The 23,842-nt window shown below is 40.1% G+C and overlaps 2 protein-coding genes across 2 annotated transcripts in view; one reads left to right on the plus strand and one right to left on the minus strand.

The window, feature by feature from the left end:
- Positions 1-11,617, minus strand: LOC119236757 (uncharacterized). The gene is made up of 4 exons (XM_037500734.2): positions 11,052-11,617; positions 2,720-2,785; positions 2,604-2,642; positions 1-379 (listed from the first exon to the last, which is right to left on the minus strand). The coding sequence occupies exons 1-4, from the start codon at positions 11,615-11,617 to the stop codon at positions 271-273; spliced, it is 780 nt and encodes a 259-aa protein (XP_037356631.1). The 3' UTR covers positions 1-270.
- Positions 11,299-23,842, plus strand: part of RNF11 (ring finger protein 11) — a 23,429-nt gene continuing 10,885 nt past the window's right edge. The window contains exon 1 of the mRNA XM_037500474.2: positions 11,299-11,891. Coding sequence (XP_037356371.1) covers positions 11,769-11,891 — 123 coding nt within the window. The 5' untranslated portion in view covers positions 11,299-11,768. The remainder of the gene's footprint in view (positions 11,892-23,842) is intronic.

A 23,842-nucleotide genomic window follows, 5' to 3' on the forward strand; every position in this document is an offset into this window, starting at 1 on the left:
CATTTCATCCTCGACTTGTTTTCACCCTGCGATCCCATTTTACTATCAATAACTGGGATTTGATCTTTACCATGAGGCCATTTGTTCCTTTGAAATTCTTATGCTGACTAGAAATACTATATGGGCCCTTTAGTTTATGTCTCGTATTTTACTGTAGATAGCTTAAAAAAAAAAAAAAAAGTCAGTTTTGCACTTTGTGTTCAGAAACTCCCCAGACAGATCCTTTGGCCCATTCGGTATTTATTTCCTATATTACCATAAAGTACCATGTTACCAAAGTTTCCTCCAGCTTCCAATAACAATTGCTTGACTGTTCTGCCAAGTCCTCATCAACAGTTTCCTCCAGGACTTTCCAGCATTCACCAACAGTGAAAGAGGTCTAGGGAGGCAGGGATGGGCACCACACATAGCATAAGCTGCATGTATACACTATATGACTAATGTTTTCTTCAAGCGAAAACTCTAGCTTTAAACTGAGATTCATGCCCCGATGATGCCCGAAAGAGTGCCAGACATTGATGCCACCAGAAATTAACCAGGATTAGTAGGCTGGGATGTAGCAGAATCAACATAACCAGGAGGCTGATAACAAGATCTGGGGGCTGAATATAAAGACTACTAGAAATATGAGCTGTGATGGGCTATTTGCTTATGACTGTCTCTGTCTATCTCATTATAAAAAGGCTAGCTAGAGATGAGATATCAGAAAGATTTCTTCCGGGTGTTATGCCTGCCATTTTCTCAGGTCACCAGCTATCTGAAAAATAAAATCACTGATAGATTCAATTCCTGTCTCTGCTTATTGGCTTTTTGGTAGTTCCAGGCAGCATCAAAAATCTAGCCTATTCAGTATTCACAGGTTCCTGAAGGTTATTCTAGTCTCCACCCTCTGCTAAGTCTCAAAGCCAGTATCCATGTTTCAGGATTTGTGTTATAATAGCACCCCATTTCTGGGCATCACCTTCAGTTCTAATTATCAGTTATTGCTTACTATTTTTTTCCAAAACTTAATAGCATTAGAAAAATTAGGTAAATCTTAAATGCTCAAGACTTCTGCTCCACATGGTTAACTGGGGTCAGTGGATGACAACAGCTAGCAGTTAGGCTGGTCTGGAAGATCTGAGATTAGCTTCACTTACACGACACATTTACTAGGACAACAGGAAAGTTGGATTCTGCTAAGCCTTTCCTTTCTCATTCTCATTAAGGCTAAGCTCCCCAGGCCCTGATCCTCTGTATGTCAACAAGTTCTCTCCAAAAGTTGTATCAGACATCTTTTATGACAGCCAAGAGCTCCAAGAGGCAGTATTTAAGAAGTAGGAAGTAGAAGCTTTCAGTTTTTTAAGTTCCAGTCTTAGAAATAGACTGTGTCATTTCTGCCATATTTTATTAAAGCATTGATAGTGTCTCCTCAGATTCAAGGGGAAAGGGCACAGACACTATCTTTTCATAGGAGTAGCACCCAAAAATGTATAACCATATTTAATTTGCCAAATAAAGTTAACAATAAAGTCAAAACTTGAATCCAGATCTTTTGCTTTCAGGTGCATGTGTGTGTCAATATAACACTCATCTATGCATAATTAAATGAATGTTTCTGGACTACCCCTCTCTGCCAGTACCATGTTAGATGCTGCTAATACCATGTTTTATGCATAAAAATGATGTTAACTCTGTGCTGGGGTAGTTCTCAATTTAAAGAAGTCAGTAGATATGTTCACAGGTAATGTTAAATGTTAATAGAGAGGTTTGTCAAATGCTGGGCAAACACAGAAAAGGAAGGAAATATCTATAGTGGTGAAAAGGGACTATTGGAAGGATTTCTGAGACATGACCTGAGTCGAATTCTAAAAGCAGAAGAGAATTTGTTGAGAATAGAATGAGTCCAAGGGGAGGTGGGTAAAGAGAATGGTATTCTTGGGAAACAATGAAGAATTCACAGGTTTAATGTAGAGGATGTGAGGACCATGAATGAGTCAGAAATTATCTTTACATTTTTTTCTTGAGGGAGTCAGAGAGGCATAGGGAGAAAGTGATTGGATACTTCATTTCATCTTAATGTTTTTCCTGTTGAAGAACAGCATTCTGGCTCCAAAGTTTTCCATTCTATGATCCTTTTTGCAACATGCCCTCCCCTTGTTTCTTTTTTAAATCATGGTAGTAGGATTATAGGAAGATGACACCAGTTAGTGTGCTAAATTTATATCTAGCATATAAACTTCTGTCTTTCAACATGTGTGCAAGTCTGGGTAACAGACTGTGTAATGAATATTAATCAAGCCCTTTTTTATGGTTATTTGAAGCCCTACACTTTGAGACTGACCCTAATACTAGCTGGAGTAGAGGTTGATATGATGCTACAAAAAGATCGTTTTACTGGACATCAGACACCAATATGCTAAGTTAGGGGCCCATCCTACTATCTGTCCTCTGTGATGCCTTTGTGAAAATCAGAAATAGTTACATACTCCCAGAAAACACAGCTCTACAGCAGATTTCAGTGGCTTAAAGAACAGAGTGAGGACTGAAACAGCTGACACTGGTTTCCTAGGATGGGCACCTTTGTGATGTATAAAACGTGCAACTGTATGTTCTGTCCTTACCTTATTATTGGTGTTCCATTGTTAAATTCAGAACAGCAACTGTGGACACACACCAGAGAAACTAGTTTTCATTCCTTTCTCCCCACATCTGTTGGTTCTAATATTCTGTGACTTACTGTTCAAACACTAAGTAAATCCTCCTCCTTCTTTTCATTTCTCTGTATGATCCAAGGACTGCTACCCTGGAATATAGAGCATCATTTGTCAGAATAACTTTTGCAAGAATAATTATCCATACCTTTGCCTGCTTTGGGAAAATGACTTTTTAAAGTTTTTTTTAATTATTTACTGTGCAAACCATTTCGAAACACTAATACCAGGAAGAGAGCACTAGTGCGTACACAGTAAACACACATTGCCAACAATCCTGTCTGCTATCAAATAAGCCACTTTCATTTTTCCATATTACCTTGGTGACCATTGTCTCCAAGTTCCTAAATTCCAAACTCTGCAACATTTGTCACTGGTCATTTAAATGAGAAAATGTATTTCATTTTATTTTATTTTTTACTAAATAGTATATAGCACAAGAAACCTTTATGTTTCATTTATGTATAAATCTAACAAATACCTACATAGTTCTTATCATGTGCCAGGCTCTTAGATGCTGAATGATCAGCAGTTAACATGACAAAGCCTTACTCCATAGAATTAATTCCAACAAATTAAGAGAAATAAATACATACAATTAAATGTCTTGTGCCATCAACACAAACAATGGAAGGCAAAGGAATAGAGGATACTATCACAGAGAGTTGTTACAGGGCAACCCAGAGGATGATGGGGTGACCTAGGTTATGAGTCCTCACTTGGGCACTTAAGAACATAGGACAGATATAAAAACAGACACATGAAAAGGAACAACAGGATTTATTTACATAGGGATGAGAAAAAGGGGGAGTAGGGAAGGGGAAGAGAGAAAATTAATAGGCTGGCATGTGGCCAGATGCTGTCTATTCTACTCCAGATACATCTGCTGAGCAGAGACCAAGGTTCAAACCTAAGCCCCAGGTGGCAAGTTGGTGGCTTCTCCACAAACACTCCTCCTCACTAGCAGTTTAACTGTGAAGCCCAAGCGATTTAATAGCCAATGTGCCTGCTGGTTTAACTGCCCAAAGCCCCAGCTGAATCCTTATTTCCCATTAGCCCCTGCCACTCCACCCCCAGGGCTCAGGAGGTAGGGTCTGAAAAGCTTCACCTTCTACCATCAGTAGCTATGAGGGCCACTCACTGGCTCAGAGTTGTGAAATAGGGCTCTAGCGGGGCTATAGTATCAGAAGGACAGTGCCCAACAGAGGATAGGTCTCTTCACCCTCACACACAACTGAAAGACCACTCAGGCCCAGGAAGTGACAGTGGGGATTATTTAACAAACAGGGAAAACAAGGAGTTCTAGGGCCATGGTACCCAGCTATCTTACCCCAGATAGTGTGCAGTGTCTAAAGGTCTTAAACTAAAAGTCCCTCATCCAAGATGACACTGTCCCATCAACCAGGGCCTGGAGCGTGTGGCATGCCGGCAAGCAGCAGGCCAGGATCCAACTCATCACAGCTGGAGGTGCTCACAGATGGGTTCCTGAGATGAGGCCACAGCAACTCAGAGCAACAGTCTGAAGGTCAGGGTGGACAGCACCAAATGCTAGACCAGACAGCAACAGAGGCAGCATCACTGGGAGGCGGTGGCAGATGATTAAGGAGACCCGAACATAGAGTGCTGGTCACCCAGTCTCTAGCATTAGGGCTCTTTGTGAGTTGTTGGCCCTCACCAGGAACAAACAGCTCTATGAGACACCAGGCCTGGGGTCCTCGGTCCTCCTTTCAGACGATGTGAGAGGCAGCCTGCAGGCAGGTGGGGCCGGCCGGGCCTCTGAGTAGATCTTTGGTTTCGCCTCTTCTTTTGAAGGTCAGCTGTTGGATGCTACTTCTTTTCCCTTTGGAGGTCAGGAACAGAGTCAGTGAAAGAGTATGAGAGTTTGAGAAGCTCCCTTCTGAGGCCAGAAACTGAGAGTCAGAGTCCTTCTCAAGCACAGAGTGAATTAGTCCAGCAAGTCTGGGAGCCCAGATTGGCTCCTGCCCTGCCTTATATCCTCTTCAGGGTCTCCCATCTACAAGTCTGATTGGACTGTTTTTAATCCTATGCTGATTGAACCATTTACTAATCAGTTCATAGTTCCCACCTGATCGATCCAGTCTACAATCCAGGAACAAAATCCACAGGCCTTTCTACTGCCCGCAGCTGGAGGGAGCCACAGTGATGGAGCTGGCCCAGTGGGGTCGCATGCTCCTCCCTGCATCCCTGAGCCAGAGGCTGCATGTCCTTGATGGGGGGCGGGGCATGGTAAAGAAACCACTGCCACCTTCCATCACTACTGGCCTCTGCTGGCAGTCTGAGCTCCAGTGGGGCCACTGGTGAAGGGCAGTAAGATGCCCACCATCTGCTGCCCTTGCACTGCCCACAAGCAGCACTGTGGGGCCAAGGTGCTGGAGCCCGGAAGGGGAGATATCTCTAGTTTCAGTTGTTCCCCGCTGTTCCTCTTACAGAGTGACCATTTTACAAAAAAAACCTCTTGAATATACAGTTACTTAAACATTTCCATACTTTTCCCTTATTTTGTTTTTTAATTGAAAATTTCCTTTAGGAGAAAGTCCCCAAAGAGGGCTGTATCTGTTTTAGCCACAGGTTTTAATGATAGCATTAAGATACTGGTTTTACTATTAAGATAATTATTCTCTTTTATTTTAGGTATTGTTAGTGTCTTACTGTGCCTAACTCATCATGTATGTATGTATGGATGTATAGGAAAAACAGTGTATAGATAGGGTTTAATATGACCTGCAGTTTCAGGTATCTACTGGGGGACTTGGAACAGCTCCCCTATAGAAAAGTGGGGTATACTGGATTATTCAGTCTCAAAAAGGAAGGAAATTCTGCAATAAGTTGAAATGTAGATGAACTTTGAAGACATTATCTGAGTGAAATATGTATTTTGTCCTAAAGAGACAAATACTATATGATTTCACTTATGTCCTTTGTTTTACTTACATGGGGTACTTAGAGAATCAAATTCATAAAGACAGAAAGTGTAATGGTAGCTGCTGGGGGCAAAAGTGAATGGGGAGTTATTATTTAATAGGTGTAGAACTTCACTTTACATGATGAAAAGAGTTACAGGGATGGATGGTGGTGATGGCTACACAGCAATGTTAATGTATTTAAAACCACTAAACTATACACTTTTAAAAATGGTACATTTTGATTATATGTATTTTACTACAATAATAAAATTGAGGGGAAAGTTACCAACAATCTAAATATATTCCATTTGCAGATTCTTAGTATGTTAAGACATTTCTCCCTACTATACCTTCATCTAAAGTCCTGCCTGAGTCCTTGGTCTTCACTGCTGTTCCCAGTTTACAAAACTCAAGGGTCAAGATTTTCTAGCCACCCAAACCAGTGTTTCTCAAATTTTAATGTGTGTAGAAATCACCTGAGCGTTATGGTAAAATACACACCCTCATTTACTCAGTCTCTGGTGGGATCTGAGATTTTGTATTTTTAGCAAGCTCCCAGGTTATTCAGGTAGTGCTGATCTGTGGACCATCCTGAGTACGAAGATTTCAGAAAACAATTCTCAAAGTTTAAATTTCAGTACCCCTATATACTCTTAAAAATTATTGAGAAGCCCAATGAAAATTTCTTTATTAGACTGTATTGTATTAGAAAACAAACTAAGAAATAGGAAAAATATATTTCCTTTAAAAACAATAATATTAACAATGTGTTATATATAATATTTTTTACCAAAAAACCCTGTATTTCTCCAAAATCACTTTACATTTTTGTAATTATAGCTTTAATAACTGGCACCAATCTATCAGAAATAGATCAAGCAGGCAGGAAATCATTAAGGACATGGATGAACTCAACGCCACCATCAACCAACTGGGTTTAATGGCTATCTATAGACTATTTGATACAGCAACAGCAGAATACACGTTCTTCTCAAGCTCTCATGAAACATTCACTAAGATATATCACATTCTGGGTCATAAAACGTACCTTAACAAACAACAAATTTAAAGGAATAGAAATCATACACTGCTAGCTCTCACACCACAATGGAATAAAGCTAGAAATCAATAACAGAAGATAACTGGAAACAAACAAACAAAAAAGTTAGGGACTAAATAAATAGTACATTAGTCAAAGAAGAAATCTGAAGGGAAATGAAACAGTATTTTGAATTGAATAAAAATTAAAAGAGAACTTATCCAAATTTATGGGATGCTACATAGGTAATGTCTAGAAGAAAAATTTCTAGCATCAAATGTAAATCCAAAGTAAGTAGAAGAAGTGATTTAACAGAAATCAGTTAAATTGAAAAGAGAAAACAATAGAGAAAAATAATGAAGCCAATAACTGGTTCTTGAAAAAAGATCAGTGCAATCAATAAACTTTTATCTAGGCTATATAAGAAAAAAAAAAGGAAAAATTGCCATCAGCAAAATGAGAGGAGGGATAATACTACAGATTTCATGGAAATTAACAGGATAATAAAGAATTACTATGAACAAATCTGTAACCATAAATTTAATAACCTAGATGGAATGAACCAATTCATTGAAAGATACAATCTGCCAAATACACAAAAAGGAGAAAATATGAATAGATCTGTATTTATTAAATAAATTAAATCAATAATAACCTTCCCAAACAGATGATGCCACAAAAGAAAAAACTGATAAAATGGACTTCATTAAAATTAAAAACTTCTGCTATGCAAAAGACACTATCAAGAGCATGAAAAGAGAAGCCAGAGACTGGGAGAAAACATTCGCAAAAAATAAAGAAATATTTTCTAAAGTATATAAAGAACTCTTAAAAGTCAACAGGAAGACAATAACTCTCTTAAAACAAGGGCCAAAATCCAGGCATGCCCCCCAAACCCCTGCTCCCAAGTGGGCCAAAGACCTTAACAGACTCTTCACCACTGAAAATATACAGATTGCAAATAAGCATATGAAAGGAGAATTTCAGGGAAGTAGAAATTAAACAATAATGCCATAATACTCTCTACCTATCAGGATGGCTAAACCCCAGAATGCTGACTGATAATACTGGTGAGGATATGTAGAAACAGGAACTCTATTCATTGCCTGTGAGATACAAAACAACACAGCCACTTCATCAGTTTCTTGCAAAACTAAACATGCTCTTACCAAACAATCCAGCAAGCACGTTCTTTGGTGTTTACAAACGAGTTGAAAATTTATGTCCACACAAAAACATGCAAATGGACTATTTGTGAAAATAAAAAATAGTAAAGCTCCTGGAGAAAATGGTATGGAAATTTCTCAAGCTAGAAATAAAAGTTACATTATCCAGAAATTCCACTTCTGGGCATATAATTAAAATAATTGAAAGCAGGCTCTCCAAGAGAGATGCGTACACCCTTGCTTGTACTTGCATTACTCATACTAAAACGTGGAAGCAACCAAGTGCCCATCGGATGAATGCAAAAGTAAAATGTGGTATACACAAATAATGGAATGTAATTCAGTATTAAAAAGGAAGGAAATTCTGCAATATGCTACAACATGGACGAACCTTGAAGACATTATGCTAAGTGAATGGAATAGGCTAGTCACAAAAAGACAAATACGATTTGCATTTGTATTACATTATTATTATTATTATGGTATTATATTCTGGCTAAATCTCCTTGATAGGATTTTTGCTGAAGATGGGCCAAGGTAGTCAGATACTGAAGGTGGAAGATTCTGGCTAAACAGACTCCATCAGATTCTTGCTAAAACAATACTAAGTAGGCCAAGAACAGAGTCCAAGGTTAGATCTTTGAGGACATCCTCTAAGTCCTCTAACTAGTTAGGTCATGGAAAGAGTCTTTGTCATCGCAGTAGTTACTATTTTCTTTTTTAAAAGATTTATTTATTTATGCATACATACACGAACTGGGATACAGGCCAGAGGTGAGGGGGGTGGGGTGAGAGAATTCACCAGAGACAGAGTGGGCAACAGAACAGGCATCAGATTTACTGAAATACACTGCTGAGGGAAGCAGTTGGCAAGAAAGGAGAGGTCTGCTGCCCATGTGGGTAGCTCCCTGGCCAGGGATCGAACTAGTGCTGCAGTGCCTGCAGATTGCTACATAGGTTGCATCTGAACCCCCTGTGCCACCAGGGAGGCCCAGTAGTTACTATTTTCAATTATGTTTTATGACAAGGTTATACTCTCTGGCCTATAGCCTACTTCCCAAGGGTTCCCCTAAAGTTGGGTTAGGAAGATCACTCAATGTCTACTTCCTTACAAAGGTACATTTGAATGAAAAAGGCATTCAAGATAGGTTTTCTCCACCCCACCCCCATTCCCTTATTTCCACACATTAATGGATGAATACCAGAATGAAAAAAGATGCAATCCCTTCCCAGAACCTAATAAAAGTAACTGGTATATGATTCATATACCCCTGAATAGCGATGCAAAGCCATGTTTCTATTCCTGTAAAATAAGACTATCATTATATACCTTTCAGAGCTCTTATGTATATAGCTCAGCCTAATAAATGGCAGTAAAAATTACATATAGTAAAACATATGGAAATACCCATATACAATATAAACACAATATAATACAATGATGTCCTTTTTTTCATCTTTTTTATATTGTCACATATATTCCAACTGATGACAGGTACTCAAAGAAAGAGGTAGAAAGGGTCTGAAAAGATGGCTGAATTTCAACAGATGGAAATAGCAAGGTGAAAGGTCAGAGGTGGAAAAGCATGGTGAAAACAAGGGCATGGCAAGCAGTGTGATATGTCTGGAATGTAGGCTGGCTGGTTGGAGTTGGAGTCATGCGGGAGATAAGGATGGGACCAAATGATGCAAGGCCTTAACATGATGTTACATTACTTCACATTAATGTCTACAAATGCTCTCTGGTCACATTTTTTATGGCAGTCATGTGGAGAATGGACTGTTGATGCAGAAGCAAGGGCTTCATTAAGAAGCTGTTGCAATAGTTCAGAAGAGACAAAGAAAATGGTAAAAGAGGGAAAGAGATGAATGCCAGAAATTTTCCTCCCAAAGGATCTAATAATACCACTTTTCCAGGCAAGAGAATTATGCAATGATTATTGGGGATGTGTGAAAGATTCTAATACAAACATGGTATTAGGAATATAGCTATTTAGGGGGGAGCTGCTAATGGAAAAGAATAAGTCTTGGAGAAGAGGGTATGATATAGTAACCAGGTTATATTTAATATGGGATATAAGTGCATTTAAATAAGATAGTGATCTTGTAAAATAGGGACTCCAAAGTTAGAGTACTCAGATCCATACCATTTAACAAAATTCTCTCTCCAAAAATCCTTTCTGACTCTCACTTCTGGGCCCTTTGAAAGTATTTAGTGGGGGAAGGCAGAAGGACTCATCTGTTTACTTGTCTTTCCAGATGGACTCTGAGTTCCATCTGGAACAAACCAGGTCTGGCCAATCAGTTTCCCTTGTAACTAGTGGGTCTGGTGCACACACACACAAATAAGTAAATAGTGAATAAAAGAAATGAGTTGAGATCTACTTCATTGACCGAATGACTATTGGGATCATTCTCATCTTACTTGTTTCTTTACTTTGCATAGGATGCTTCTTGAGTTGTTTGTTCATTCCATCAAGAGTGCCTACTCTAGCTGGCAATGTGCCAGGACTTGCACAAAGGAGGAGCAGATGATTAACCTTGATCAGACTATGACAGAGACAAACACAGGACTAAGGGCACAGAGGAAGTGACTGTTCTAGTCTGGAGGGTCAGGAGAGGTTTCCCAGGGAAAATGAGGTTGAGTCCAGCAAGGACACGTGGGAATAAATGGTTAGCCTGATGAGAGGTAGAAGGTTGAGAATGGGGAGAAATAAGTTTCTGTCAGAAAACAATACTGGTAGCCTAGAACTTGGAAAATGTGAACGGGCAATGCTGTTAACGAGATTGGGGAGTCAGATCTGTAAACCATTTAAGAATTAATAGTCATAATGGTCACGACAGTATTGGAAAGTCATTGAAGGTTATAAACGGGGACTGCCAAGATCAGATTTATATTTTAAAAACAAAACCCAACTCTGCAGAGAATTTGGATGTGGGCCATGGTGAAGACAGGGAGAATAGCTAAGAGTATTGCAATAATCTGGGGGGAAAGACATGGCAGTGGCTCGGACTATGGTGGCGGGAATGGAAAGAAATAGAACCATCTGAGACAAACAACTGGAAGAATAATCTCCAAGGTTGCACTGGAGGAGGCTAAGGAAGGCATTGGAGAGGTAGGGCAGGTTCATGCATGAGCTTAGACTTTGTTCTGAAGGGACAGAGGGAGAGTCATTTAACATTTACCCTGGGAGTAATACAATCAGATACATGTTTATAAATAGCTCACTTGGCAGGAGGTGGCGAGACGACAGTCAGAGTCGTGCCCAGGTAGGAGCTGAGCCCAGCTGGGAGGGCGAAGTGGCTGTGGGGGAGACCAGAGGTTTCCGAGCCCCTCGCCCCGCCAACCGTCAGCGCCTCAGAAACTGACTCAGCCCCAGAGCAGCTGCGGCCGGAGGAGCAGGCGCGCAGCCGGGGCCGCCCACACCTCCCGGCGCCGGGGGCGGGACCAGAGCACGCACGGCGGCGTGACGCAGGCCCGCAGCTGGCCTCGTTCTGGCCGCCGCCGCCGCTCTGAGGCGGAGTAGGATGAGGCCCGCGGCCGCGGCTCGGGCGTCGGCGGGGGCAGCAGCAGCTGAGGCAGTAGCAGAGGCAGCCGCGACGGCCGCGCCCCCCCCTCCTGACCTGGATTAGGCCCAGCAGCTCCGTGGCCGCCGCCGCCCCGCGGGGGGGCGGGGTGGGGAAGTGCTTCGTCTCCCCGCCCCCCCCCCCACCGCCGCCCGGCAGGAGGCAACCGCCGCGACCCCGGCGGAGCCCGCGGCCCAGCCTTGAGCCCCCACCCCCGGGGGCTGGCATGAGAGGCTCCTCGGCGGCGCCGGGGGGCGGGGGAGCCGCCGCCGCCTGAGCCCCGGCCTGCGCCGGACCCCACCTCGCCGATCGCGGAGCGTGCGAACTACCCCGCCACTGCTTTCTCCCTCCCCCAGATCACACACCCCAGCCTCGGAAGATGGGGAATTGCCTCAAATCCCCCACTTCGGATGACATCTCCCTGCTTCACGAGTCTCAGTCCGATCGGGCCAGCTTTGGCGAAGGGACGGAGCCGGATCAGGAGCCGCCGCCGCCATATCAGGTAGGGAAGGGTGTGTGTTGGGGGGGGGGGGGGACGAGGTGTAGAGGCTGCCCCGGGAGAGATGGCGGGTGGGGGGCTTCGGGGCCGTCGGGGCCCCTGGCTTTGTCAAGGCCTGACCCCGGGGTCACTGGCCCCCTTAGGGCTGCATCTGAGGGTGATTGCTCCAGACTGTCAGGGTCGGGGTGATCTCTCCCCCCCCCCTCAAGCACTGAGCGGGGATGGTACTCTCTGTCCTTGAGTTCTGGGATCCGAGTGTGGGATCAGATCCCCCTGATCAGCGGGTTCGCTTGTAGAGTTTGGGAGTGACATTTTTCCTCCCATTAAGGCCGAAGCGTGGAGTGCGAGCTTTGGGATTTGGGGATGATTTCCTCATCGCACAGCCAACTGGATTGTGGGTCTGGATAGGTGCCCCCCCCCACCTCGTTTATATTTTCTTGGGTTAGTATCCTCGCCTCTCCTCTTTCCTTCATCTTCCCCACCCCGTCTGTTAATTGGATCTGGTAGTGATTATTTCTTCTACTTGGGAGAAGATGTTGAAGTGGGATTTTGGTCCCGTGACATCGAGTTGTTTATATATATATGTACATGTATTAATCTCTCCTCCTCTTGCTCCGCCCCTATGACACACCTTTTAAACGCGCTGACTTAATAAAACTTGATTATCTTGAACTTTGGAAACCTTTACACCAGACTTGAAAAATACCGTCGTTACTTGTGATTCTTCCTTTTTATCAGACTTTCTGCTAAATAGTTTCATTGATTTTTGTATAGCAATTAATAGCCCCAGATGTGTTTACACAGTTAATAGCTAAGACCCTTGAGAAAACACTAAATAGACATGTAGATGTTATACTCGTATTTTTTAAAAAACACCTTTCCTCTACTTTTTCAATTTTACACGATGCTGATTAAAAACTTTTTTCCCCAGAAGGTCTTGGATAGTTAAGTGGCTTAATTTTTTCCCGAAGGAGGTTTAGTTTTCTAACTGGGTAGTCCCCTTTGTTGTTTCATGTGGTGACATCATTATCTAGTGTTAATCATTTTCTCATTCCTGTGTAAACCAGTGTCTCATCACACCAGAAAAACCTGATCACATATGCTGGTTTTCTGAATAAAACCCTTCAGGTGCTTTCATATATACCAATAAACTCCAATATTAATTGTGGTATATGGAAACTTCCATGATTAATTGCTCAGCTTCTATATTCCAGGCCTGCCAAATACACCAGGCTACTCACACCTCTGCCTTTGCTCCTGTTGCTCCCTCTGCTTGGAGCCCTTCCCCCAAGGTCAGCCAGGTGAACATCTGATCCTCTTTGAGGACTCAGCTCTCCTCCTGTCTGAAGACTCTACTTTCCCCTCCCTTCTACCTGAATCTATACTCTATTGCTTGTGTCCCCCCAGAGCCTCTTACACCTCTATAGGCTACACAGGTGACACTTGCTTAGTTGGATGGATGTCTCATACTTGAAACATTACCCTCCCATGCCATTGTAAACAGTGTGAAGGTAGGGAGACCATGTCTCCTGTTTGTGGTTGTATCCCTTGAATTTGGCTCATAGTAGATTCATTGTAGACACTCAGTAACAGTGGAATAAGAGAAAACTGTAAACCCTTGAGAACAGGGAAATCTTAGTGCAGTTTTGGTGCTTATATATTGAATGAATTAATGAATTTGAGTTCATTGTGTGTTTTGTATGTTTACGTACCCATTTGTTTGAAAGAATTATCACAAGGACAAGTCTTAAAAATCTAAGCTGAGTCTGTATATCCTTCTGAATCTTTGAAAGCAAGTAAATTGTTTATATTTCACTCTTGTTTCCATCGTAAATGCTAGACAATAATGTGCTTATTTCAGTTTCGTTAGCAAATATTTTTGGAGATAAGAATTTTTATTTTAAAACCTCCTCCCTCATTCTAGAGCCTCTTTCCAGACAGTTGAATATCTTTGACTTACTGCACTTTTTCTGCTATCTTTATAATACAGTATTGAGGATAATTTCTTTACAATTTGTGGGAATTGTGTTTACCTTTTCCAGGAGGGCTAGGTCACAACCAGAATTTTTTTGGTTTCATGAAGGATTTCATGAACATTTTCTGAAAGATGTTATTTGTGTCAGTTTTATTAAGTTCCAGTTATTTCCTATTCGTATCTGGCAGATTTGATTGGCTGGCTGATTGTTTTGCTAAAGTAACACTACATCATTATGGCCAGAGTTTATAAGAAATAGAGATTTTTTTCCTTGGCTTTCTTTAGTAGCCTCCTGACTGGTCTCACCCTTACCCTAACTGTAGCCATTTCTTAACCCAGCAGCCAAAGTGATTCTGGTAAAACATTCCTCCACCTTCTGTGTATCTCTGTTTCGTTACAATTAAAAGCAAAATCCCTTCCAGAGTCCATAAATCCTACATAACCTTTACCTTCTACCCCTATACATCCTTCTCTTGACTCCTCTCCTACTGCAGTTCCCCACTACTGGCTTCCCTTTAGCCTCTCTGGCCTCCTTGTTCCTAGGGTACTCCCTACCTTTGCACCACTTGTTACTGCCTGAAGTGCTATTCCTTCTGGTATCAGCATGACTGACTCTCACCACCTTCAAGCCTTTACTCAAATGACAGTATTTTTAAACCCTCTCTGATCATCCTGTTTAATGTTATAACCTGTTCTATCATCCAGGCTTTCTCCCTTACCCTGTTTTGTTCCTCTTCCCCCCCATAGCATTTATCACTTCCTAACATACTATCTTTACTTAATATATTTGTTTATTACTGTCTTCTCTCACTAGGTGGTTAGTCCCCTGAGGAAGGGATTTTTTTTTTTAAATTGGTTTTTTCCAAATACCTAGAGCATTGCCTGGCACATACGAGGCATGCAATTATTGATTGAATGGGATTTATTTTAAATGAATTAGTATATATTTTTTTAAAGATTTATTTATTTATGCATACAAGAGCTGGGGTACAGGCCAGAGACACGGTGGGGTGAGAGGATTCACCAGAGACAGAGTGGGGAACAGAACAGGCGGACTGACTGAAACACTGCTGAGGGGAGCAGGGGGCGAGACAGGAGAGGTCTGCTTTGCCCTGTGGGTTGCTCCCTGGCCAGCCGGGGATCGAACTCGTGCTGCAGGGGCTGCGGTTTGCTTCATAGTGCAGTGCTTAACCCCTTGCGCCACCAGGGAGGCCCTAGTATATTTATTTTGAAGCAAGTGCAGTTGAATGTGTTAAAAAAAAACTATGTGTATTCCTAGTCCCACTTTTCCTATATTGTGAGTCATTTTGAAGGAATCAATACTGAAAAACAGACAATATTAAATATGGGAATTGGTTTAAAGTAATTATTGAAAAAATGATTTAAGTTTTCCTTCAATAGGTACATATTCTTTTTTTTTTAAATAAGATTTATTTATGCATACAAGAGCTGGGGTACAGGTCGGAGGCGTGGGGGGGTGAGAGGATTCACCAGAGACAGAGTGGGGATCAGAACAGGCAGATTGACCGAAGTACACTGCTGAGGGGAGCAGCGGGCAAGGCAGGAGAGGTCTACTGCACCATGTGGGTTGCTCCCTGCCTGGCCGGGGGATTGAACTTGTGTTGCAGAGGCTGCGGATAGCTTCATAGGTGCGTCTTCATCCTTTGCACCACCAGGGAGGCCCCTCAATAGGTACATATTCTACAACAAAATGTTTATTGCGAGAGTACTTGAATCCTTATTCTTAAAGAAGTGGGAGGGATGAAGTTAGATAGAGTTTTTCTTGATTTAGATGGTAAAAAGAAAGAAATTTGGCATTCCCTCCACTCAGCTCTCCTTCCTGAATGTTTAAAAAGAAACAAAGGAAATCTGCCCATCAAGAGCAGTCTTAGAAGGGTTGTGAGAGGAAGGTCAAGTCTTGAAAAGCTGAGAGATGTGAAAGTCCAAAAAAAGGTAGGTAGCCCAGCACTGAAAGGTAGATGTGAACACATTGTGGTACCTCTGTCACTCTAAGACTCCTGTTTGCCCTATGCTAATTCAAAACTGGTACTCTTTAAAAAGAACTTTAGTATTTATTGAACAACAATAAAAGTCACTTCATAGTATTTGTATATGAATATATATGTATGTCTCAACTGTGTGTGTGTGTGTAGATTGGTATCTCATTTTTTCTGTAGTTATATAGTTTGAGATTTATTAATCTTCCTCCTGCCTACACTTTGTGATTAATATATTTGATATTTTAAAATCAGGAGAAAATAAGTTATTGTTAAAACAGCAGTAAATACAAGTGTAGCTCTGGTTTTGGAGTCAGATGCATCTGAGTTCATATTCCAGTTGTCACTTACATAGAAAATATGAAAAAGGCAGGAGAGTTTATCACATTGTCTTGTGTTTTAAGAAACTTTTTTTCATAATTAACAAAATATAACATTTTTGGACATACCAAATTATGACTGAATAAAACTTTCTTCAAGCTACATTAAAAAAAGTTTTGTTTTGGGCCTCCCCGGTGGTGCAGTGGTTGAGCGCTGGGTTGAGAAGCTGCCCGCGGCCTCTGCAGCGCTGGTTCGATCCCCAACTGCTCCCCGGCCACCGGAGGAGGGTCCCACATGGCGCGCAGACCCCTCCTGCCGCCCGCTGCTCCCCTCAGCAGTGTCCTTCGGTCCTTCTGCCTGCTCTGCTCCCCGCTCTGGCTCTGGTGAATTCTCTCACCCTCCTGTGCTTCTGACTGTACCCAGTGCTTGTATAAATAAATAAATAAAATAAACAAATAAATCTTTAAAAAAAAAAGTTTTATCTCACAGAACACATTAAAAATAATCTCAAAAAAATCTAGCATATAATAAAAGACTTATTTGTAAGCATTCAGAATATATCAGTACCTTGGTTTTCTGATATCTTTATGAAGCTAAATTCAGGTAACTAAAGTTTCTTAATATTAGCATTTTATTTACCTTGTTGGTAGAAATTATCCCAAAATATAATTCACATCTCTTGGTACATTTAACTTAAAAAAAAAAAATTCCCTTTGTGTGAAACCCTTCCTCTTGAAATTATACCTTCTCACTGAGGTGCAGATCACCTCCAACCTCTTTAATGAAGTTTTCCCTGACCATCTTTCTTTGCTCTTATTCATGATTTCCAGTAGAAAATCAGATTTTTTTGTTTGTAATACCTATCAGGAAATAAATACTACCTTTTTAGTTAGCGCTTTTTCATTTTAGCAGTTTTTATTTTTCTGGATTACAGTTTCCTTAAAAATGAGAATGATGTGTTTGAAGCCTTTAAAAGTTTATCAGCGGAATGGAATGGCACCTACACATTGTAGACACCCAGAGACTTAGTACTGAACCTCCTTCCTCTTAGACTTTCATCACCACAATTCAGGTCCTCATTGTCTCTGGCAGTAACCTAGTTGATGCCTCCTCTTCACCCCACTCACTCCATTCCTTGCTGCCAGATAAATTCTATCCCACCTGAGCTCCCTTGCCTCTTAATCCTTATCGATTATTCATAACTTATCACTGGAGATCTCCTTTAGCATTCAAAGTTATTTCTCTGGCTCCTTTTCCAGTTTTTTGTAGCCTTGTATACATCCTATACTCTAGTCAGACAGGACAGTTTACTATATCCTGTAGGTGCCTTCTCCTTTGCAGCCTTTCATTCTGTTTCATCTAGCTCCCTTCATCTTACTGCTATTGCCCAGAATGCTGTTCCCAATCTAAATTCTGGCCTTCAAGATTTAGTTCAAATGTCATGAGTCATTTTCTGACCTCTCGACATAAATAACTTCTTAATCTGAACTCCTTTAGGACTTTGTTTACCATTCTTAGGACACTTTACCCTTCCTATTTGATTTTAATTATTTATAAGAATGTCACATCTCATTAGTTAGAATCCAAGTCTGATGATTCATCTTTGCATTGCTAGAACTAGCCTTTTCACATAGCAGACACTTAAATATTTGCCTAAATGTGAAACTCGTTTATTGCATTTTTCTAGAAAAATGTGAAGTCTGAGGATTGTTTGTTTCTGTATAAATTGTTGCCAGAATCCTATGCTTAGTGTTTGGCCTTTGTACTTGAAAGAAAGGGTTCTGCTGTTTGTCTCTCCCACATTAGTTTCTTTGGCTATATTCAGTTTTGTCCTATCACTCTAATTTATAAAATGCCTGAGCTTTGAGAAAGTTAACCCCTTTACATTTTTTTCATTTGAGTTTGGTTTTGTATTCTTTGTACCCATTTCTTTTTTCAATAAACAGAGATATTTGCTTACTTGTAACCATTGTTGCAGGTGTTTGGTTTGTTTATGCCTGATCTCCTACTTTGCATATCCTTAATTAAGGCTAATTTTTTGCCATTAAGAATGTATGCACCTTTAAGAATAGCACAGTCTGTGTGTCAGTTTAATTCTAGAGCTAATTATAGGGTAACCTGAGGAGATGGGGGTGAAGAGTTAACTCTTGATACATAAGATCTGAAAACTTTCTTAAAATATTTTTAGTAAATACTTTCTAGAAATGGCCATACTTTGTAAAGTTTATATTTTAAAACATTTTAACAATACATTAGGAAGAATGGGATTCTTTATTGTAAGGTGTCAGTTTTACTTAATTTCTTCTAAATAGAAAAAGTTGTCACTGAGTGGTTATTACAGATTCTCCCTTTTTCTTCAACTTGTGTGACCTCTCTGTTTTCTGTCTTTACAGTCTCAGCCAAGTTAAATTCTAGAAATGAGGAGTCCAGTGGAAAGAGGGTGATTATAAATATAATTGGAATTAGATGTTACAGTTCTTTGTGATTTTACCTCAAGCCACTTCTGATATAATTATCTTCTATGTATAACCTTACTTCATTTTTTTTTTTAATTATTTATTTATTTATGCATACAAGAACTGGGATGTAGGCCAGAGATTCGGGGGTGGGAGGAAGGGTGAGAGGATTCACCAGAGGGAGTGAGGACCAGAACAGGCAGATCTACTGAAATACATTGCTGAGGAGAGCTGTGAGTGAGACAGAAGATGTCTGCTGCGCCATGTGAGTCAGCCCCCTAGCCCAGGATCTAACTCCTTCTGCAGTGGCTGGCAATAACTTGGTAGCGCTGAGACCTTAACCCCTGTGCCACCAGAGAGGCCCTGTATAACCTTATTTCAAGCAAGGAGTTTGAAATGATATATTTCTGTTCTGTATTCAAACGGAATTATTAAGAAATTATATATAGATAGATATTTATTAAAAATAGGTCATAACAGATTTCCAGAAGTTTGATTCCTTACCAGTAATTTTTAATATTGAATTTAACAAATACTTATGATATTGTTAACATGCTCAGAACTCAGGACTTTTGCATTTGTGAAGTGAAATTAAGAATGCAATGGTGGACAGACCAAAGACTCAGAATGGAAATGTAAGTAAAAGATGGGAGGAAAAACTGGCTTATAGGCAGCTCTCAAAGGGTGTCTTTAATGACAAAAGAGATTGCTTCGAACAATTGAAAAATACTGTGGTAAGGGAGAAATAATACATTTTCTCCTTTTGGGGAATCTGTCAAACCTTTTGATTTTGATACTCAGTTTGGCTTTAGGGTATGTCATTTGTGACGTCTTAGAAGAATTTCTTGTTTTAGCTGATTAAGAATACTTTGAGTTCAGTTTAATCTGAATGCATACATACTTATCTTTTAATTAAATAGTCAACCTGGAATGTGCTTTCCCCAGGAGCCAGTTGAGTAATTATCTTGTTACTTAATCCAGGGAGCATACAGTAAGGTAACTAAGGGATCTGAAAGTGCAGGAATTAAAAAAAAAAAAAAAAAAAAACAATCCTCCAGATATATTTGTTTCTAAATTTATTAAAATTTTCTGAATTCTTATGAAACTGAATGACTTTAAGAAGAATGAGACATTTATAACTGACCCAACAAGTAAAAATCACATGTAACTGTAGATAACAATTTTAATTCTTAATATGGGGGGTTGAGGGAGAGGGAGCATTTTACCTTCAACCAAAAAGCACAACTTTAAGGATAAATGCCAGAACACATATTTCCTAGTTTCTTTAGTCGGTCAGCAAATATGTTAGGCATCAAAGGGAACAGGGAAAAATTGAATTCTTTTAATACCTAAGGGCTGCTATTTTAGTTGAGGGGACACGATTAATGTATATACATGAACCATTTATTTATTTATTAAGAGTTATTTATTTATACAAGAACTGGGGTACAGGCCAGATGCAGGGGAGGGTGAGAGGATTCAGAGAGACAGGGTGGGGAACAGAATAGGCAGACTGACTGAAACACTGCTGAGGGGAGCAGTGGGTGAGACAGGAGAGGTCTGCCCTGTCATGTGGGTTCCTATGCTACCAGCCGGAATCGAACCGGCACTGCAGAGGCTGCGGACAGCTTCACAGCGCAGCACTCAACCACCTGCACCACCAGGGAGGCCCACATGAAGCATTTATTAATTCCGTATTTAATCAAATATTATTTGATGTACAAAAAAAATACTGGATGTAGACTTTTTTTTTTTTTAAAGATTTATTTATGCACACAAGAGCTGGCGTACAGGCCAGAGGGGGGGGTGGTGGGAGGGGGGGTTAGGGGAGGTGAGAGGATTCACCAGAGACAGAGTGGGGAACAGAACAGGCAGATTGACTGAAATACACTGCTGAGGGGAGCAGCGGGTGAGGCAGGAGAGGTCTGCTGCACCATGTGGGTTGCTCCCTGGCCGGCCGGGGAATTGAACTCGTGCTGCAGAGGCTGCAAAGAACTTCACAGATTGCGTCTTAATCCCTTGTACCACCAGGCAGGCCCCAGGATGTAGACTTTTGAAGTTGGGAGACCAACTTATGATAGGGCAGTGATCCACAAATTTCCTTTTCAGTTTCTGAAGCCTTCAAAAGAAGTCTTATGATGAACATTTTAAAAAATGAATAAAAGCTTAAGAACTGCCCTCATTAAACTATGAGTGGGGGGAAGTTGGAACCAAAACAATAATCAGTGGGTGGTGAACATGAATTTAGAGGGAGTTGTATAATCTTGTACCTCTACAGTGTAATGTGTGTGTGTAAATAAACCTTTATTAGAATGTAACATGTATAATAGAGTATATCTTTAACAATATCTTTACTGTATAGCCCAGTGAACTTTTTTTATATAAAAATCATGGTATAGCTTATTTTCAATCCCTCAAAAGTTTCCCTCCTCTCTCCTCCAACAGTCAATACTCTTTCCCCAAAGGTAATCATTATCCCTACCTCTTATCACAACTATCTGCTTGTTTTGCCCAGTTTTGAACAAAAATAATTTTGTTTAGAATTTTACATACTATTTTTCATTACTGTACATTACTCAATTATACAGAAACCCATTATTCAATTATACATTTTTAAACCCATTCTGTTATTGATGTGTATTTGGGTTGTGTTAGGTTTTGGCTGTGTAAATTTGTTAACAAGCATTCTTTTTATGTACATAATATACTATTTATTTGGAGTATATATCTAGGAATGGAATTGCTGGGTAATAGAGCAGGTGCATTTTTTTGTTTGTTTGATCCACAACAATTTTACAGGAATTTTCGGAAATAAAGGGAAGTTGATGGGAATTGTTTCAGAAAACCCATGTATTAAGAGAAGTTGACGGGAATCGTTTCAGAAAACCCATGTTCCCCCTCATGAAAGTGAAACGACAACCCATAAAATGCTAGAAAATATTTGCAAATAATTTATCTAATAATGGACTGATGTTCAGAATACATAAAGAACTTTCCCAACTGAATAAAGTTAAAATTCAATTTTTAAGAGTAAAGGCTCTGAATAGACATTACTCCAAAGAAGATATATAAATCACCTTTCAGCACATGAAAAAATGCTTATCATCATTTGCTATCAGGGAAATGTAAAACAAAACCACGAGGAAGGGTATAACAAAAAGACCAAATAAGATTTGTCAGTAAGGCAGAGAAATTGGACAGAACCTTCATACATTTCTGGCAGGAATATAAAATGGTGTAAGTACTTTGGGAACGTTAGGCAGTTCTTTAAAAAAAAAAAAAATTAGCAAAGAGTTTTCTATGACCCAGCAATCTGCTTTTAAGTGTATACCCAGGAGAATATGACTCTCATTGCATATATTGATAATAGTAAAAAAGTAAAAACCCAAATGTCTACCATCTGATGAGTGGCAAACTTTGAAAACATTCTAAGTAAAAGTGGCCAGCCACCAAAAGAACACATTGGTATGACTCCATTTATATGAACTGTCCATAATAGGCAAATTTATAAAGACAAAAAGCAGCCTAGGGCTGGAGAGTATTGGGGACAATTGGGAGTGTGATTGTTAATGAGTATAGGGTTTCTTTTGGGATAATAAAAATATTTTAAAATTCTCCACGTAAATCTTGAATTGTGTACTTTAAATGGGTGAATTATATCTCAATACAGGTGTTACATTAAATGTACGTCTTTTACCTTATGGCAAGCGATGTCATAGTTCCTCAATCCTGAAGTATACTTTTAAAGATTTTTCAGTGTTTTTTGAAATTAGCATGTATATTTTTATTAATGTGTACATTGAATGACCCTTCTTCCCGTTTAACTTCAAAAATTCTTAGAATATTCCTAGAAGAATTAGAAAAGGTAGTCTGATACAGAAAGAAAATGGTGGTAGTGTTTGGGAGACTCTTGTTTTACACAAAATTAACTCAGAGAGAAGGTAGTTTAATGATACACATGAATTCGAATTCGAATCAGAAAGCTGTTAACCACTCCCATATCTCTTATCTAGGTGTTTGAGTTTTTAATTTGTGGGCTCTCTTAATATCTGCCTCACCCAGCATTTCCAACCTGATTTAATGAGTTTTCCTTACAACCTTAGTTTACACTTGCTGCTTTTTGGCTGCTCCATGACCTTTCTGGTCAGTTGATTCAGTTTTCCTAGTCAAAGAAAAGGTCTGTCATTGGTTCAGCCTCTCTTCACCACAAAGACATGTCAGTCATCAAATGTTGGCTAGTCTATGGATCTCCTGGAATGTATACCCATCTTGGAAGTTGCCAGGTGATGGGAATTTAGGGTTAGTAGGAGCTGTTGGTAAAGGCATTTTCACTATTTACTATATTTACATCCCCTGAAGGGGATTTAGCCTTCTTAATGACAGACTTTATCTGTCTTGGTCATTAGATGGATGGATGGATAGATAGATAGATAGATAGATAGATAGATAGATAGATAGATAGATAGATAGATAGATAGATAGATAGATCGATTTATCTCCCCCTTGCCTAAGACAGCATCTAGAATGTGGTTGGGTATTCAAGAAATACTGTAATTGGTGCCTAGGCTCAAATTTAATTTCTACTCTCTTAAACTTTAAGTAGATAAATAATCTCAACTAATGACTTATACTCATGCTGAGTTCGGTGATAATGCTTACTAAGCCTGTGTAAGTTCTCAGGTGGTGAATATTCTGTAATGAATGAAAGAAGCCAACTTGTTCATGTCTTTAAAAAACAGCAACTAAATACCAACCCACCTTCTGGGAGAAGCCACTTTCCTGGAAGCAGTGCTCTTTTCCATGCAGACTGCTTTGGCTTGTATACTGTCTTATTAAGTATAACTTCCTACCATTTGTCAGTGTCATAGGTGGGATGCTAACCTATTTTCCCTTTTCTGTGTATATAATTGTTATCTTTTGTAGTTTAGAGACTACATGAAGGCTGATCTTTGGGGATTTGTTTATTTGTGTGTTTTTTTGGTTTTTTAGTCAAGATTTGTTGACTATCATACTTAGAATATGCATCATTCCATCTATTCTAAATCCTCCATTTTATAGCCTTAAGTTTCAGTCTGGCAAAATTGAAAGAAAACATTCCCAGTAGGAGACTGCAGCTGGGAAGGGGGTGGTGCCAGCAACAGCTTGTAAGGCTGTAAGGAGTAAATCAGAAGAGGAAAGGATACAGCTTTTGGTGACAAGCTGCAT

The sequence above is a fragment of the Talpa occidentalis genome, unplaced genomic scaffold, assembly GCF_014898055.3.
Source record: "Talpa occidentalis isolate TD23 unplaced genomic scaffold, MPIMG_talOcc4v2.1 talOcc4.9, whole genome shotgun sequence".
NCBI lineage: Eukaryota > Metazoa > Chordata > Mammalia > Eulipotyphla > Talpidae > Talpa > Talpa occidentalis.

What these genes read in the sequence shown, in the direction of transcription:
- LOC119236757 (XM_037500734.2), bottom strand. Translation starts at nt 11,617, where the DNA reads ATGCCAGCCCCCGGGGGTGGGGGCTCAAGGCTGGGCCGCGGGCTCCGC. An exon ending in ATTTACTTAGTGTTTGAACA is followed by an intron (nt 2,643 to 2,719) that starts GTAAGTCACAGA and finishes GTGTGTCCACAG; the next exon opens with TTGCTGTTCTGAATTTAACA. An exon ending in AATGGAACACCAATAATAAG is followed by an intron (nt 380 to 2,603) that starts GTAAGGACAGAA and finishes CTGCCTCCCTAG; the next exon opens with ACCTCTTTCACTGTTGGTGA.